Genomic DNA, 20,045 nt, shown 5'->3' on the forward strand with positions numbered 1-20,045 from the left:
CTTTTAAGTGCAAGGGGTTTTTTTTTAAATCGGAAAACAAATGGCTTCAGGTATAATTATTCATCATAAAGTGAATAAATGGCTACTTGTTTTTTGTTTAAAATTTATTTAAACATTTTTCATAGTATATTATTGCACACGCACACACACACACACACACACACACACATTTACTGTATATATATATATATATATATATATATATATATATATATATATATATATATATATATATATATATATATATATATATATATATATATATATATATATATATACTGTATATATATATATATATATATATATATATATATATATAAACTTGCTTGCGTGTAACTACTTAAATTGTTCAGTTTAATTTCAGAACAATTTCAGTATTGTCTACAAAACCGGCAAGTTAAATAAACTTAAATATGCAAGTTTTGGGAGACTCCATTACTCAATTAAATTGAGGCAACGAGTTTACTCAATTAATTTAGTTCAGTCAACTTATTAGGGTTTTCAGTGGAGTGTATGAGTGTGAATGAGCGTGTATGGATGTTTCCCAGTGATGGGTTGCAGCTGGATAGGCATCCGCTGCATAAAGCACATGCTGGATAAGTTGGTGGTTCATTCCGTTGTGGCGACCCCAGATTAAAAAAGGGACTAAGCCGAAAAGAAAATGAATAAATGAATAAAAATGTGTTGTCTTGACTTTTGTCATTACAGTACATTTTTTACAGTGTATATAACTCCTATAAAGCAAATCAAAAGTGTTAACAAACTAAACACTCTTGAATCATTGGCTCCAGTCTTTTTTACAGTTTATGTTGTTGTAACCCCAACATCAATTATTACTATGTAATATTATAACTATCTGTATCTCAGCTAAGGAAGGGAGATTTCTGAGTTTGGCCTAAATTCTAAATATCCATATTCTGTAAGTACAAATCTTTACATCTTTGTCATATGAACAAATCCTAAGTGGCCTTGCTTTGAACATGATATGGTTGTTGTTGTCAGACGAGCTGGTTTGCATTTCAGAAACTGCTGATCCACTGGGATTTTCCTGAATATCCGTCTCTAGGGTCTACAGAGAATGATCTGTTGTTGTTGAGGTCAGTGGAGAATGACCAGACTGGTTCAAGATAGTAGAAATACAACAACAGTATCTCTGAACATACAAATCGTCAAACCTTGTAGATAAGCTACAGCATCCGAAGAGGAGCACAATCAGCCAAAAACAGCAACCTGAGGCTAAAACACACACAGGCCTAATAAGATGTACCAGAAGACTGGTTGCCTGGTCTGATGAATCTTAAAATCTGCTGCTACGATATTGGATGGCACACTGGCCTAAATTTGGCCTAAAAACACGTTTAGTGAACTCGTCCTGAAGCTCAAATAATCTTAAACTGGTGTCTTGAACATGGCAGTGAGTTAACTAAAAAGTCAGTGTTTACCGGTTTCCAGTTTTCTTCAAATTATCCTGTTTTCTGTGAAATAGAAAGAAACTCAAACAGGCTTGAAACAAGTGTAGGGAGATGACCCAAGTTTCATATTTGATTAAACTATCTCTTTAATACTGTGTTTGTAACACTTTATCACAAACCTCAGCGACCAAATCTCTGAGGAATGATACCAGTAGGCTGCCATGTTGAATGTATGCCATGAATAATTTAGTCAATTCTGAAGGCAAATTTGATGTTCAAACCTGGTACTAGCAATAAAGTGTCTGGTGAATGTAGTTTGACACCTGTATTCACGGAGAGTTTTGTTTTGGGGACCATGAAATAAGTAGGCCTACCTGAAATGAACCTTTGTTGTCTCCATATCGTGGTGAAAATCCACAGTAAATACTCCATAAACTGCATCACGTGCATTCGTCTTTTCAGCAGCAGATGGCGCTGATGAGTTTCATATGTACTGTATAGATGGCGCTGCAGGACGATGCGATTAATCAGCAGGTGCTAGAAGGGATACAGCTGCGGCGGGAAGTTAGCGATAATTATTTATATTATTTATTAAATTATTCAATAATTGTATTTTATTAACGTCGGCCTACCCCAACCCTAAATCTAACCATCACAGTAATGTAAAAACAGTATTTACACAGAGTATTATTCATATTGTTTATTAAATTACCCATTAAATTGTGTTTTATTAACTTACCCCTACCCCAACCCTAAACATACCCCTCACAGTAATGTAAAAGTATTATTTTTTTGTTGTACAGTGTTACAACAATTATCCGCAGCTGTATCTCTTTAAGACTTTACCTCTCATTGATTTCACATCCTAACAAGTTTGTCATTCATACGATTCATTATAATACTTACTATAAAGTAAATTATAATTATAAATTAGTTATTTATAATTATTAGTTAATAAGTTAATGAGTATTATACTATAAAGAACAAAACAATAAAAACGGAACTGAAACCCTCTCCTGTTTTAATCGAACTTTGACTGATACAGCAAGGAGAGATATTCAGGGATCCCAGTCTAAGCTAAATATTAAATCCCCTGACTTTTACGGACTAAAAAGCTGAACTTCTTTGCACTTTCCACAATGAACCGGGAAAACAGACTAATGTGTATTATTCCTTTGCATAATATTACATTTTTAATTTTTTTTTTTGCTCGAATATACTTCCACGGTGATAACAATGGATATTTTACCTCAGATTTTGGAGAAAAAACCTGAGGTATTGTTGCTGTTTGCTTGGCTACAAAGGGCTCCCTCTTCGATAGTTTTAAATTACATATATTTTTTGAAGACCAGTCTTTGAAGACATTTTGAAGCCAAATCTCCTAAAATATTTTTACAATATATACAATATAATGAATATATTTGCCCTAATTAACAGGTAGGCCTAGTCTTCTGGTTACTGCATTTGACTTAAGTGATTAAGCGTGAAGGGAAACAATGGAGCTGAAAAATAGATTAAAGATAACAATAGGCATAAAAATCCTACACTACCTGACAAAGGTCTTGTCGCCTATCTAAATTTTAGGAACAACAAATAATTACGTCTTCTGGTTGATCATTTCCCTACTGAAAAAAACAGCTTAAACCAGCCTGGGCTGGTTAGCTGGTTTTAGCTGGTCGACCAGCCTGGTTTTAGATAGGTTTTAGCCATTTCCAGCCTGGTCTTAGCTGGTCAGGCTGGTTTTAGCTGGTCATTTTCCAGCCTGACCAGCTAAGACCAGGCTGGAAGTAGCTGGAAACCAGCCTGGAAATGGCCAAAACCCCTCTAAAACCAGGCTGCCAACTAGCCAACCAGCCTAGGCTGGTTTAAGCCGGGGGGGGTTTTCAGCAGGGTTGGTATCAGAAGTGGCTTGTATGAAAGGCACAGGCCTCTAGATTATGCTTATTTTACTAAAATAAAATACGCTCATGCCTGTCTTTATTATTTAATTAGTAGCTACAGTAAGATCTGACTTTGCTTAGACAAAAGTCTCGTCACTTAACAGAAATAATGTCCAGTATAGAAAATAAAGTCATGGTGCAGTGGAAAAAGAATGAATATTGTGTATGACTCCCATGAGCTTGGAGGACTGCATTCATACATCTCTGCAATGACTCAAATCACTTATTAATAAAGTCATCTGGAATAGCAAAGAAAGCGTTCTTGCAGGACTCCCAGAGTTCAACAAGATTCTTTGGATTCATCTTCAATGCCCCCTCCTTCATCTTACCCCAGACATGCTCAATAATGTTCATGTGTGGTGACTGGGCTGGCCAATCCTGGAGCACCTTGACCTTCTTTGCTTTCAGCAACTTTGATGTGGAGGCTGAAGTATGAGGAGAGCTATCCTGCTGAAGAATTTGCCCTCTCCTGTGGTTTGTAATGTAATGGGCAGCACAAATGTCTTGATACCTCAGGCTGTTGATGTTGCCATCCACTCTGCAGATCTCTCGCACGCCCCCATACTGAATGTAACCTCAAACCCTGATTTTTCCTTCTCCAAACTTGACTGATTTCTGTGAGAATCTTGGGTCCATGTGGGTTCCAGTAGGTCTTCCGCAGTATTTGTGATGATTGGGATGCAGTTCAACAGATGATTCATCAGGAAAATCTACCTTCTGATACTTCCAAATGATCAACTAGAAATCAAGTTATTATTTGTTGCTCTTACAACTGGGATCCACGACAAGACTTGTGTCAAGTAGTGTATACATATAGGGATTTTATACAAAAAACCTTCAATGTCTGGAATAGACATTTTAAAATTGCATGATATTTCTGTCAAATCTATGAATTCTGTGACCTGTGGGAACCCTGGATAATAGCAACAACTAAACATAGCATTGTTAGCTTGGCCAAAATACTGAATGCTACTGTGTTGTTTGAGTTAATGTCACGGTTTAATCCCTGATACAAATAAAATATGCTAGAGAAAAGAAAGTGTTGGTGCAGTAAGACTTGAGAAATACAACAAAGGAAACAAAATTCTGAATACACAATGGGATCTTTTATTATTCATAGAAACTGTACAGACAGTAGAACTGACAAATACTCTGCATGTAAACTACACTTTAGCAGATGGGTAATATTTACAGACATTTTATACTCAGTGCTGTTCAAATCCGATGAACTCAGAAGTACTGATGGCTTAAAGAGGATATATATGACACCACCACCATATCCCTTTAGGGACCTTTTAACTTGTTTTTATAGAACATTATTGGTGGTCAATAAATATCAAGTCAAAAATCATCTATGTTATTCTTTCTGGTGTATCCTCTAATCATTCTTGTGTATACATATTCTTAGATTTATCTATAAAATAGACGTTCTGCGTATGATAGAAAACATAACTACGTAGCATTAAAATAGTTCAAATTTCCATGGCACACTTAAGATTTCTGAAACAAAATCCTGTTTACATGACAACGCATAAAATATATCTATATACATCAGCCATAGGCTCGAACGAAGATACAAAACTGGAAGTACAGTAAAGAGAAGTTCAATTTGAAACACCTCATAAATCCCAGACACTTGTTGGCCACGTGACCAGTTCTACAAAACCAGAGGAAAGATACAAGCGACTTGACATTACCACCTGTTTCATACAAGCTAATGTCAAGTATTTCCTGTAAATAGCTCAGATCCTCACTTTCACATCCACGCTCACAGTGGACGTTTACAAAAATCTGCATTTGCAAGAGTTTATCATACAAGAAATGGAGAAAGAAAGAGAAAAAAATCACTTTGAACTATACAAATGTTCAATTATAATACCGCTACTTATTTGTAGTATAAACCTTGTGACGCACACATACCAACCTAACGAGAACAAATATCATAGCAAATTCATTCGTCTCAGTAACGGAAAAGCAGCTTGTTTCAGACAACATAAGTCTACTTTAACACTGAAGTTTGTTGTACAAAAACATGCTCTCTAAAATGCCCGTACATGACCTTCGCATTTGTACAACGTTTTTACAATATTAGTTCAAATAAAACTGAAAAGATGGCCGATCAACTGAACAAAAAAACAAAACAAAATAAAATACAGGCATATTTTAAGACCAATAAATACCCAGTGTGTTACCCATTTGACTACAGTGTATTACTGTCAACAGTACTGACCTTCTTCATTCTTTAAAGTCGGCATGAAATAAAAATGTAAATAGTAGTGCTTGTTATAATTGACGTACAGTACTTCAATAACCTTCCCTCCCCCCTCAAAATGACTTTTTTTAACTTCTGCTCACATGGTCTGATTTAGGGCGGGGCTATCAATGCTGGTCTTGTTGCACGTGAGCTAATGGTCCAAAGATAGTACGATTCCGCTTCTCTTTCTCATCATCGGGCATCTTAAAACATTTAATTTGACTGACGGTAATTCCGGTGGACTAGTGTCGCGATACTGAATTTTGGTACCAATTGGTACTGCAATTTTTCAATCGTTCATTCATTTTCTTTTCAGCTTAGTACTTTTATTAATCTGGAGTCGCCACAGCGGAATGAACCGCCAACTTATCCAGAATTTGTTTTATGCAGCGGATGCCCTTCCACAAACACATACACAATTATTCACACAGACATACACTACGGAAAATTTAGCCTACCCAATTCACCTGTACCGTCTGTCTTTGGACCGTGGGGGAAACTGGACCACCCAGAGGAAACCCACGTGAACGCAGGGAGAACATGCAAACTCCACACAGAAATGCCAACTGACCCAGCTGAGGCTTGAACCAGCGACCTTCTTGCTGTGAGCGACTGCACTACCTACTGCGCCACCGCATCGCCCGTACTGCAATTTTCAAAATCCTTACTTCATAATAATGCTCATAATTTTTTTATAAAATAACATAACCTTCCCTCCCCCCTCGAAACAACTTTTCTTCACTTCTGGTCACACTGTCTGCCTTTAAGATGGGGGTATCAGTCCTTTAGGGTGGGGCCATCAGTGCAGGTCTTGTTACACGTGAGTTAGTGGTTCGAACAAATATCCGCTTGTTAAGTCGTGACGTACGGAAAACTGTTTCTGGGTCCAAGTCGCTACTCATTTGAATTGTGTAAACATTCGTTTATGACCACTTTTTAGTCATATCACACATTAAAGTGACTTTTATATGAAATCATGATGTACACAACAGTCTCTGCATCACAGACATCAATATTTTAACAATTTATAAAAAATCCATCACTTTCTAGCCATCGGATATTAGGCATGGATATATATATATATATTGCGATCGTGATTTTTGAAAGTATTACATCGCTTTATAAACGTTTATTATTGCCATTTGTTTATTACTCCCTATACAGTTAGGTAGAGCACTTAGACCCGGAAGCCGCTTCGCATGACGTCACACTTAAAAAGCTAATAGTACGATTCCATTTGTAAAATTTAGCATTTGAAAACATTTAATTTGACCAACAGTGATATATTTCAGCGATGTTGAGCACGTACAGACAACAGCGCTCAAAGGTTAGCAGTAAATGGACATTTTTTAAATTTCAGTACTGATTAGTACCGAAATTCAGTATCATGACAACCATACGATGGACAGTAAAGCTCATTTATACTTCTGCATCAAGTGCACACATATGGTCCGGCGCAGCCTTCGTGCGGTCGCATTGATGCACACGTCTTAAAAAATGTAACTACACATCGCAACGACACGTAGCGCAAGCTTCGTCATTGGTTGGCTTTGTAGCGCTGCCGAGTGTGGGCGGGGGTGAGAGCCACGCGATTCCGTTGGAACGAGTGTTTACAAGTGTCTTGAGCTCTTCAAAACAAAGAACTTTTGTTTTGTGTTTACCTTATGATTAAAGTTGTTGCACGTCCGCTGGTTCCCACCTCAGAATGAGCGAGTTTTAGTACATTGTACGGTAGCATCCAGAAAAAACAAAACACCAGCAAAGAAACTCGACACAAACGAACATAAGAACCTACTGCCAGCTAGTGTTTCGGAAGTGTTATTGCAGAGCAACACAGAAATATAAACCAGCCCTAATTCTCCACAACTCATCGCAAACTGGCATTCAAATATTACCCAATTTTGCAAAGCTTCCAATGATCCATTCGGACATAATCAAGCCCCGCCCTACATTTTTTTCCTAATTTCACAAACCGTTTGATTCGGATGTATGTAACAATAGGCGGAAAATCAACAATTTTAACTTTCATTTCATGCCGACTTTAAGATTTAATTTCTTGTGCCCAAATTTAAAAAGAAATGATGACAAGTATATAAATAACAATAAATTAAAGAAAAAAAAAGGTTAGTACAAGAGGCATATAAAAGACCCTTCAGTATAAGCAGGCTTACGGAATGTGCCTTCATTTAGCGAAACTCATTGTTCTACTTGAATTGCTCTGGCATGTGTCCGATTTGCGACTGCATGCTGGTGGGAGGACTGGAAATACCCTCTGACCAGTCGGACATGTTGGAATTGGGCGACGAGCTGGACCACTGATCTGGAGAACCGGGAGACGGCGTGAGGAAAGGATGGTGGTCAGGCACTTGGAGTTGGTGGTTGGGAGTGTTGGCATCCAATGCAGGAGTGTAACTGTGTTGGGAAGGTGGCGTCAGGAACTGTGTGCCCGCCATGCTGGACCCCAGAGAGGACGGGTTGAGCAGCTGGGTCTCCTGGGGGATTATAGTGTGGATGGACATGCTGTTCCCCGCGCTCTGCTGGAGCTCCGGTCCACCCAGATCACCCCCGATGAAGTTCTGGCTCTGGCTCTGCAGCTGGACGCCGGTCTGCTGGGGCCGCGGCTGCATGCTCTGCTGCATCTGCTGCATTAGATGTGTGTTTTGCAGGCTTTGATAGTTCATCATTTGAGAGAGTGTGGCAGGGCGGCCATTGTGGTGCGACGTCATCAAACCCGATTGGTGAAGGTTGGGTTGACCTGAGGCGTTCCTCATGGCTGTGAATTGGTTTTGCGGAGCCATGCTACCGTGCATCCGCCCTAGCCATTCGCATTGGCCGTTCATGACGTTTGAACCATTCGATCCGGCCACGGGAAGATGAGTGAGACGTGGAGGCAATGGATCAAACTGTAAATGGGAAAGATCTTGGTTGTTGCCAATTCCAAGATGGCTGACACCCATGTGGTTGTCTGAGATTCCCTGTAGCTGATTGAGCGACATGGAGGGCGATTGTTGGAAGGGTGATGTCATCTGGGGTGGCGAGGCGATGTCAGAAATATACCCGTGAGGCGACTCTAGGGAATCTACCGGAGAGAGAACAGCTGAGCTTTCTAATAAGTTTCCCTTTCCGTCTTGCGCTTTCTTCTTTTTGACTTTCATATCTTTGCCGTCTTTGCAGCCGATGCCTTTAGTGCTGGGCTTGCGGGGTTTTTTGCTTTGCACCGAGGGCTTCATGTTGCCCATAAAGCCATTGGGGGAGCAGAGGGGTGGGGAGAGGGTGGTGCATAGCGGGGCGCTGTGCATGGGAGGACTACGCACCAGGTTGTATTCGTCGATGAGGCGCACAATGTCATGATGCATTCTGTCTTGAGCGATGTCCCGTGGGAGTCGATCCATGTGGTCGGTGATCTCCCGGTTAGCGAAATGCTCCAGAAGAACTTTAGCCGTCTCGTAGCTTCCTTCCCTTGCTGCCAGGAAAAGAGGAGTCTCCTCCTGAACATGGGAAAATAATTGGTCAGGCACGATCATTATGAAAATGGCTTCTTGTCATTATTTTCACCCAAACTATGTACAAACTGTCAAGTTATCTCAAAAGTGTACGAGTTTCTTATTCTGCAGAACACACATATTTTCAAGAATGTTGGTATCCAAACAGTTGATGGTCCCAATTGACTTCCATAATATTTCTTTGGTCCCTAACTACATTATTTTTTTGTCCTAACACTCCTATCACATGCTGTGACATGCAATAAAAGGAATCTTTTCCATGTTAACAACTGGCATCGGCCTGAATACGGGCCATCTGTGCATGTCTGTAGAATTTATTACCTTGGTTGATTAAAAATATTCAACCATCAAAAACAAGGCATCAAAAACAAGGCATCATTTGAAAGCTATGACACTCTAGCTTCATGTTCTGAACTTGTTTTGTAAATCTGTGCACCAGAGAGGAAAGGGTTAAATCGAATCCTGAAGGAGTATTTATCCTAACCATCTGCGACGTGCAGAATGTCTATTTTAGAATCATCGCAGCAAAACACCACCATAAACCAGTGTTTCTCAACCACAATCCTCGAGGGCCACCAACACTACATGTTTTAGATGTCTCCTTTCTCTGTCACACCCAAAACAGGTCTTTCAGTCTCTGCTAATGAGCTGATGAATCAGAATCAGCTGTGTTTGGTTAAGTAGACATGAAAAATGAACAGATCTGGTGGTTCTCCAGGAACGTGGTTGAGAAACACTGCCATAAACTACTATGCCAGCGGTCACCTCAGGTACATATTATGCGCTTTATTCAGTGTTAAATGCTACCAAAGTGAGTTTGAACACCATTTTACGTAACATCTCTTGCCCTAATACTGAAGGCAGAAGCAGATAGTTCCCCACAGATCTTGAAATAAAATAACTAGCAGAAGGTTTGAAAACGAAAGTCAGCGCAAACCAACAAGAAACAGTCACTCAGCCTATGTACTTTTTTTGTTTAGAATTATTTTTAAGGGTTTTTTGACCTTTATTATGATAGGACAGTAGCGATATCAGACAGGAAATTAGATTATATTTAATTTAATGTATGTTTAATTAGATTATAACCTATATTGGGAGTGCAGTGGCTGATATTTAAATGAATGGCTGGTATTTAAACGTTTCTTTTGTGTTGTCGCATCGTGTTTGGTATCGCGTCGCATGTAGTTAAGACGCGGTGTTAGTGGACACCATAAACCAAATGGTCAACAATATTCTTCAAAATATCTTCTTTTGTGTTCAAAGTCATGCAGCTTTAGGACAAATGGAGGAATGGAGTAAATGATGACAGGATTTTCAGTTTTGCCTGAACTGTCCCTTTATATGTGAGGTGTGACGTGTCTACCTGAACATAGCATTATAGAAAAGAATCAAGTGCTGCTCACCTTATTGTTCTGCATATCTTTATTTGCCCCGTTCTTAAGCAATACCATCGCTGCATCTACATTGTTCACAGCTGCAGCCCAGTGAAGAGCAGATTTACCTGTGTGTCACAAACAGAAAACACTTTAGCATGTGCTATTACAATGCATTTAATGAGAAAAACTAAATACAGTAACAAATCTGACATTTGATGATGTTTGGATTAATTCTTCCACAAAAAAGTTCCACAAGTCATTAGAATTAACAAAGACATAAAATAAAAACAGTAACAATTTATTTTGTGGAAACCAATACTTTTTCAGGATATTGATGAACAGAAGGTTTTTGCATTTGATGTAACATTACAAATGTCTTTACTTGCATTTTAAACTGTTTAATACTGAAATTGAATTAAGTAAATATTAAAAAATAAAACAAATATAAATATGAAGCTACAATTTTCTTACGTTTTAAATGTAATTTATTGCTGTGTATTACATGATTATTCAGAAATCATTCTAATATACTCATTTGATACTAAAGAATCATTTCTTATTATTATCATCAGTGTTAAGAATAATTCAACTGCTTACATTTTTTAAATGTTTTTTAATATTACATTATGATTTTTTTCAAGATTTTATAGTGAATAAAATGTTCTAATGCTTACATTTTTGACACCACAAATGTCTTCACTCATTTTTGGATTGGTATAATACATAATAAGTATTAAATAATAATAATAATAATAATAATAATAATAATAATAATAAAATATTAATAAAAATATAATAATAATAATGATCATAAAATAATAATAATTATAAAATAACAATAATAATATTATTAATGATGATAATTATATAATAATATTAATAATAATATTAATGGTGATAATAAAATAATAATAATATTAATGACAATGATAATAAAATAACAACAATAACATTAATAATAGGCGGTTCATTCCGCTGTGGCGACCCCCAGATTAATAAAGAGACTAAGCCGAAAAGAAAATGAATGAATGAATTAATAATAATAACATTAATAATGATGATAATAAAACAGTAATAATAATAATAATAATAATAATAATAAAACAACAACAATAATAATAATAATATTAATAATAACAATAATAATAATAATTCATGGTCACAATTTTTCATTGTCTGCAAAAAAACCCCAATAAAAATTTCCTTCAACGAGAGCATTCACAAAATCTATAAGGAAATACTAATAAAAATCATGTTTAAAACCTCTGACTGGTAGTGTAGCTACATTTACTATAACTGAAAGAGTGAATGATGCACGGCAGTCTAATAATCATACCAAAATCATCAATGGCGTTGACATCAGCATGGCAGTTGATGAGTTCCTCCACCATGCCCTCGACAGCCAGTCTGGCTGCCAGTATCAGAGGTGTGGTGCCATCATGCATGCGGGCGTCTAGATCTGTGGCGCGGTTCCGTATCAAAATCTGCACGAGGAACAAGAGGTAACATCTTTAGGAAAACAGACACAAGCAATATCATTTGCATCAACTGCATTACCGTGGGGGAAATAAGTATTCGACACATCATGTTTTTTTCCTGGGAATAATATTTCTAATGGAGCTGTTGACATGGAATTGAACCAGATTTTCATAAAAAGCCAAACAATACAAACTTAAAAATCTGAAATCTGAGTTACGTGTAATAAGAATGGAATGACACGAGGAAAAAGTGCTGAAATGTATTTAATACTTCATATGAAAGGTTTTTTTTTTGGTGATGGCAGCTTAAAGACGCCTCTCATATGGAGAATAAAGTCACATGCATTGCTCACGTGTGAATTTTTTCACAGACTTCAACAGAGTGTAAAAATCTTGATGGTTCTGTAGGTCTCGTATAGCAAATCTGAGCTTTAATTTGTATTTTCAATCAGATTCAAGTCAGGTGATTGGCTAGGCCATTCTACAGCTTGATTTTCTTTCTCTGAAAGCATCTGAGACTTTCCTTGGCTGTGTTTTGGACATTGTCTTACTGAAATGTCCACCCTGGTTTCATCTTTATCATCCCGCTAATGTAGATGTTGAACTGAAGCGGCTAATATTCATTTACACTGAGGAAGGGCAGAGGGTTGCTGAAGAACTACTGAGAGATTTCAGCTGCTGTCTGGGCTTTCACTGCCTTTCTACACCTCCCTTTCTTCATTTGTTCAATACTTTTTCCCTGTGTCATTTTATTCTATAACACATAGAATAGCATAGTTTTCTTTGCATATATGGATTTCTTTGGTTGTGACCAACATCTGGTGAAAAATTCAAGTCAACGGCACCTTTAGAAATATGCTTTCTGAGAAAAATAGTGCCGTGTTCAATACATATTTCCCCTACTGTATATTGTTCCACATACCTGGAAGACGCCTTGGGCATCAGCAGCCACAGCAGCATGTAATGGAGTCCTGCCCATATTGTCCTGGATGTTAGCATCAGCACTGGCCTCCAGCAGCCGTTTCGCAGCATCTGAGCGGGCGTAGCGGGCAGCCAGGTGTAGAGCCGTCTCACCCGTGCGGTCTGTCTGGTTGTGAAGATTGGCGCCCTGATAGATGAAGTCATTGATGACGTTTGCTGAAGCGTCTTCCTCTTCCTCGCTGTTTCCCGTTTCGAGCCCTCCTCCACTGCAGGACGCAATCATCAGAGGAGTGAAGCCATCTAGAGAGGGAAAACAAGAGAGAAAGTGTCTGTTATGTATTTGTGTAGCAGAGAATTTTTATTATAGTCTGATAGCTCGTAGCTGTCTATAGTATTCTAGTCAAAATTATTAGCCCTCCTTTTTTCACTTTTTCAAATATTTCCCAAACGATGTTTAACAGAGCAAGTATATTATTAATAACGATAATATTTTTACTTCTGGAGATAAAGCAAGTATATCAAGAAATTTGTTTTATTTCAGCTAGAATAAAAGCAGTTTTTAATTTTTTAAAAGACATTTTAAGGTCAAAATTATTAGCCCCTAAAGCAATTATTTTTTCAGATTGTATACAGCATTGGTTCTCAAACTAGGGGTCGCAGAATAATTTCAAGGGGTCGCGAGAGTGATTTAAAAATTGTGTAATTTTCAGTGATTATAATAAATATTTTTCAGTATTATAAGTGAAAGTATATCACTGATGAATTCATAAAGTATTTAGGACACATTCAGGCAGAATGCATCTTTGCACTTGAAACGCAGCGCTCAGGAACAGTTTAAAACTGTTGTCATTTCAACTTGCTGCAGTAAACAAAGCCGGCAACACTTGTCCCGCCTTCGCGCTCTTCTTATTGGCCCACTGCGCTAGACTGAATCATTCAGTCAACGCCTTCTGCCTTCAGATGACAGGAGATACAACCGCGAAAATGTAACGCGCTGAAGATGAGAAAATGAAAACAACTCTGACAGATTTAGTTTTAGAAAGCAGCTAAAGCTACAAATAATGGCACATCTGATTACTGATCAAGTGGTGAATGTTAATCCACCATCTACACTTTTCCAAGAGTGGATAAAAGACTTCCATTGGCTACAAGTCTGCTATGATAATAACTAAAGCGTTCACTGTAAAGTCTGTGGGACGGAACTTTCAGGTAACAGTTTGCCACATCTACACATTTTAAGCATGATAGGTTCTGTTTAATCCTTTATTTAATGGCCAGACGCTGTTAGCCATGCAAGTGGCAGCTATATGTAAAATTTAACACCACATACACTATCGCAAAAGGGCTTGCACTGACTAAGATTAAACTAATATTGCAGCTCATGAAAAGAGCGGTATTGCTATTAAAATGATGTATACAAATAATAGGGTATATGTCAAAAGCATCTGTGCAAAATCCGACACCTGGTGTGAGAACACAGTACAGTTAACGTATTGTTAACAGATTCCTTAATAAATTCATGTCAAACAGTGCGTGCAGGGCCGGTGAGCGGTTCGTCCGTGTAACTTTTGGTCACTCAATTATGCTATAAAAATGTGTTTTCTTGTGATAACGGGATTTCATTGAGACATATTTTCCTCACGCATGCATATATATATATATTTGCTTGTTAGTTTTGATTTAGTGTTGATTTCAAACGCAATAAATCTGTTTATAAAACTTAAAATAAGTTATTTTTATTGTTTGGATATGTTTTGGTAGTGGGGGGTCGCGAGTTCCTGACAATCTTACACTGGGGGTCGCTAGCTTAAAAGTTTAAGAACCACTGGTATACAGAACAAACCATCGTTATACGATGACTTGCCTAAATACTCTAACTTAACTAATTAACCTAGTTAAGCCTTTAAATGTCACTTTAAGCTGAATACTAGTAACTAGAAAAGTATCTAGTCAAATATTATTTACTGTCATCATGGCAAAAATAAAAGAAATCAGTTTTTAGAGATGAGTTATTAGAACTATTATGACTAGAAATGTGTTGAACAAAATCTTCTTTCCGTTAAACAGACAATGGTTATATTGTTGTATGGTTGTGTTTGATTAATGTGGTCAACAGACTCGACTTAAACTAGGGAGAATTTTCCAGTGGACTTCTTGATGTCAAAATGACATTAAATTGACATCAAGTGTGAAGTCTAAACACACGTCAAAAATACAAATCAATTTGATGTCAAAACCTAGACGCCCATTTGACATCCACATTTTAATTCCTCTTTGACCACCTAAATAATGACACAAAAAGTATTAAAATATAAGAAATGCTTCATTCATCTTCCATTACAAACTACACAGGTGTAAGAGTGCAAATCATCATATGCATTTGTTCATACAGATTCCAAAGGCAAATCCTGATACAGTACCTGGCTAGATGTGTGTGTACCTTGGGGGGGTTTTACAACGTGGTCACATGTTGATTTGGCAGTTTGTACTCCTCAGTATTTGGGCTTTGTTCACATGGTCAAGAATGATACAAAATAGGTGGTAAACCTTCTCTTTTCCTGCTCTGCACTCTCTTGCTCTGGAGTCTATCTTCTCTGGCTCTACTGTTATCAGGTTCTCTTTGGGGCCTACTCACTGTTATCTCTCTCTCCCTATTATCTTCACATAATAGCAACGCTCTCCCACATTTTTAGCTATAATAACTGTCCTGTTTTTGGTGAATTGAAGAAATATGGTTTGATTAGAAATGTACAGTTTTTCACCATCATAGTCATTTGGCAGAATTACAGTTCAAACCGCTGTAGTTAAACAAAGCATTTTGTTTTCGTACAATGTGTGTAAATACCTTGATTAAAAAATGACATCAAATTGACATCTAACATTGGCATCAAAAACGATTACAGGTTTTTCTGATGCCAATTTTAGATGTTAAACTTGTCAATTTGATGTTAATGAATGTTAATTTCATTTCATTTTCACATCAAGGTAGACAACTGACATCAAATCGATTAGTAGTTTTGAATGTGGTTTTCCATGTCATTTTGAAATCAAGGTCTAAAGAGATTTAGACAAAAAATTCTGTCGTTTACTCACCCTTACACTTTTACACTTTACACCTGTACTTTTATGAGTTTCATTCTTCTCTTGAACACAAAAGAAGATATTTTGTAAAATGTTGGAAGCATGTAACTATTGACTTCCATAGTATATGCTTTTCCAACAATGGAGGTCAAACTAAATATCGTCTTTTGTGTTCAACAGATGAAAGAAACTCATAAAGGTGCAAAACCACTTGACTTGAGGGTAAGTAAAGAGTAAGCATTGTAATTTAAAATTTTGGGGGAACTCTTTAAAGCGATAGTTAAACACAAAAATCAAATCTGCCATTTACTCACCCCCAAGTCAAGTGGTTCCAGACATTTATGAGTTTTCTTTGAACACAAATGAAGATATTTTGAAGTTTGTTGGTAACCGGAAGCAATTGACTCAAAGAAGTCAATGGTTACCAGTCCCTGACATTCTTTGAAATATCTTCTTCTGTGTTCAAATGATAAAAAAGGAAAGTGTAATGTGATTAAACGATGATAGAAAAGACCATTTTCGAAAATTATATATCATTACCACAAATTCCCGGTATTGAATTGAATTGAATTTTATTTGACAGATTTTAGACAAGCTGTACAAGTGTCCCATACAGGGACGTAGCGGACATTTTAAAAGTGGGGGGGGACGGCTGTATGAGATCATATGTTCATATAATTATTAATCACCTGTTTCTAAATGGTCTGTCTCTAAAAGTGATGGGGACGGATCCCCCCCGTCCCCCCCGGTTGCTACGCCCCTGGTCCCATACATTTTGAAATAAAAACTGTCCAGGATGAAAACACAATAAAGCCCTGGGCTTGTTTCCATTGTGATCCTCGCTGTTAAATAAAACAAAATATGACTTTAAAATACAGATGATGCATAAAACAGACAGTACCTCATACATTTTAGGACAGGAACAAAATAATTCACAAATACATTCCTTCATTTATTCATTTTTCTTTTCGGTTTAGTCCCTCTATCAATCAGGGATCGCCACAGTGGAACGAACCGTCAACTTATCCAGCATATTTCCTATGCAGCGAATGGCCTCCCAGCTATAACCCTATTCACAATCCAGTAACATATAAAATAAAAACATCCTTGTCCACCATGCAAACTACTTATCTTCATCAAACAACCATCTTTGGATTACATTTTTGAACCTCCTTAAATCTTTTATTTCCTTGATCGATTTTGGTAATTTGTTCCACAGGATTGCACTTGTATATAAAAACATATTTTTCCCCACTAGACTTCTAAATTTAAATAGACAAATATTAAAATCCCAACTCCTAGTACTGTATGAATGCTGTTGCCTCACCATTTGAAAATAGTTCACCAAATAACTAGGAACCACATTATTAAACATTTTACGTATCATTCCCAGTTTTAAAATACATACTCTATAACTAACAGTTAATAGACTCTTTGTGCAAATGCGCTCTAGCGTATCTATTGCTACTTCTACTAAACAATGTGAGGAAAGAGGAAATGAAACTCCATTCCCAGAACAAAAAAACATTTTCTTAGAGAAGAACTAGTTTCACAGCAAACCTAAAGAAACGTTTCCCTTAAAGTGACGAACCAAAGAAACAAACAAATCGAAGTTGGATTTGACGTGCTGCTTTTCTGAATCACCCCAGATCGCTTCGATAACCGACAGTAATCAAGCGTGGCGGTTTGATAAAGCTCAGAGACGCAGGCCACACTTTGAAACTTCAACCGCTGGTAAAACTGAGCATTATCACCTTTGAGAAGCTGCTTTCTTTGCTGACTTCGACAGGGGCTTCTTGGCTTCAAAAGAATAGCTATTCCCAGATCGGCTCTGATTTGGTCGATTTAAAAACATCAATCCACATGAAGGCCAAAGAGAGGAAAAACAGCTTGCGATGGGATGGCAAAAGAACGTTGCCTTTGTGTTTGTCAGGGGTATGCTTGTGATTATAGAATGGGAGCGGTTTTAATTAATAAAACACATGTAAGCAGAATGATATCGCAGGATGAATCGTTAAGACTGGTAAAAATGTGCTCAGTCTCCAGGGTTTACGGCTTTCAGACAGAGCCTTTGAAGTGGATTCTGTTTCCCACAGGGCCCTGAGCATTAACTCCTACTTAGAGCTCAATTCAGTGCTTCATCCTAGCACTCGACAGCGCGCGCGCACACACTGAGTGCAGACCGGAGAACAGGTGTAATCCATAAGCAATGAACATCTTTTACACTGGTTGAGTTCTCAGGAATATCAGAATGAATATAACTATTTTTGTTTTGTTAGATAAACAGGAAAAAAGATTTGTAAAAATCTACAAAATTTTAAAAAAATCTTTATAATTACCTAATTGTAAGGATAAATTTATTTATTTAATAAAATGATTATTTCAATTAATTCAAATAATTTTATTCATTAATTTTCCTTCGGCTTAGTTCCTTATTTATCAGGGGTTGCCACTGCAGAATGAACCGCCAACTATTTCAGCATATGTTTTACACAGCCGATTCCCTTCCAGCCATAACCCAATACACTACGGCCAACTTTTGTTTACCCAATTAGCGCATGTCTTTGGACTGTGGGGGAAACTGGAGCACCTGGAGGAAACCCACACCAGAACATGCAAACGCCACACAGAAACGCCAACTAGCCTAGCTGGGACTCAAACCAGTGACCTTCTTGCTGTGAGGCGACAGTGCTAACCACTGTGCTAACCATGCTGCCCTAATTAATATTACAATTTGAAAAAATGTAAATTTCATATGAACTAATCAGGGACGGCACGGTGGCACAGTGGGTAGCACAATCGCCTCACAGCAAGAAGGCAGCTGGTTCGAGCCGCGGCTGGGTTAGTTGGCATTTCTGAGTTTGCATGTTCTCCCTGTGTTCGCATGAGTTTCCTCCAGGTGCTGTGTAATCTAGAGCTGTATTACACTTTAATTACGTTTATAGTTAAACACAAATACTGTATATTTATGTAAAAAATTTAACAGAATACAGTAAATATAAAACAACTGCTCATATAATACTATTAAAAACTCTTAACATTTGATTAAAACCTGGATTAAAAATGGCTTTTAATATGTCATCAAATGTCCGAAGATGCTTAGGGTGTTTAAAATAGTGTACACTCAATTACACTTTAATGGCATACAGTTGAAGTCAGAATTATTAACCCCCCTGAATTATTATTGTCTCCCCCAATTTCTGTTTAACAGAGAGATTTATAATATTTCTAAACATAATAGTTTTATTAACTCATCACTAATAACTGATTTCTTTTGTCTTTGCCATGACTAGATATTTTTCAATATGCTAGTATTCAGATTAAAGTGACATTTAAAGGCTTAACTAGGTTAATTAGGGTAATTAGGCAAGTCATTGTCTAATGATGGTTTGTTCTGTAGACAATCATTAAGGGGGCTAATAATTTCGACCTTAAAATGGTTGTAAAAAAAATAAAAAACGGTGTTCTAGACAAAATAAAATAAGACTCTCCAGAAGAAAAAATATTATAGGAAATACTGTTAAAAATTCCTTGCTCTGTTAAACACAATTAGGGAAATATTTTAAAATTATTCACAGGAGGCCGAATAATTTTAACTTAATTTTAACATTTTTATACTTCAACCCCCAAAAAAGTCAAAATGCTCAGCAAAACCATTATTATGTTATAAAAAAGTAAAGAAACCATGTCTAACCTGGTCCTCGGGCATTGACGTCCATGCAGTCGTTCTCTATCTCGCCCTGAGGCGGTGTGGGAGCGATGGATGGGATGCGCAGATCGGCTGCGTCCAAATGCTGCTGCGTCCACTGTCTGTGATCTGGCTGATCGTCTAAATCCAGCATCGCCTGCTCCTCAGACTGAAAGAAGACAACCAGACATTTCTTTTAACATCGGAACATGTTAGAAATGAGGTGATTTGATGGTTTCATGTAAAGTGCAGCTCTGCTCACCCTGAAGCGTTTGGTGTCGGATTGTTCCTCTTCTCCCCATTCATTCTGGTTGTCATCCATTAATGAAATGTCTGAGCAGTTCTTAAGTGGCCTGTTTTCAGAAGAAAAAAATCATTAGAGGTGCTGCGAT

At 37.4% G+C, this 20,045-nt stretch overlaps 1 protein-coding gene across 1 annotated transcript in view; it reads right to left on the reverse strand.

Annotated features, from left to right (window-relative positions):
• Window positions 1-4,436: 4,436 nt before the first annotated feature.
• The window catches only part of notch1b (notch receptor 1b), a 122,932-nt gene continuing 107,323 nt past the window's right edge, over window positions 4,437-20,045 (reverse strand). The window contains 6 exon segments of the mRNA XM_056458743.1: window positions 4,437-9,094; window positions 10,513-10,610; window positions 11,822-11,969; window positions 12,886-13,184; window positions 19,660-19,822; window positions 19,916-20,006. Coding sequence (XP_056314718.1) covers window positions 7,811-9,094; window positions 10,513-10,610; window positions 11,822-11,969; window positions 12,886-13,184; window positions 19,660-19,822; window positions 19,916-20,006 — 2,083 coding nt within the window. The 3' untranslated portion in view covers window positions 4,437-7,810.

The sequence above is a fragment of the Danio aesculapii genome, chromosome 5 (genome assembly GCF_903798145.1).
Source record: "Danio aesculapii chromosome 5, fDanAes4.1, whole genome shotgun sequence".
Classification (NCBI taxonomy): Eukaryota; Metazoa; Chordata; class Actinopteri; order Cypriniformes; family Danionidae; genus Danio; species Danio aesculapii.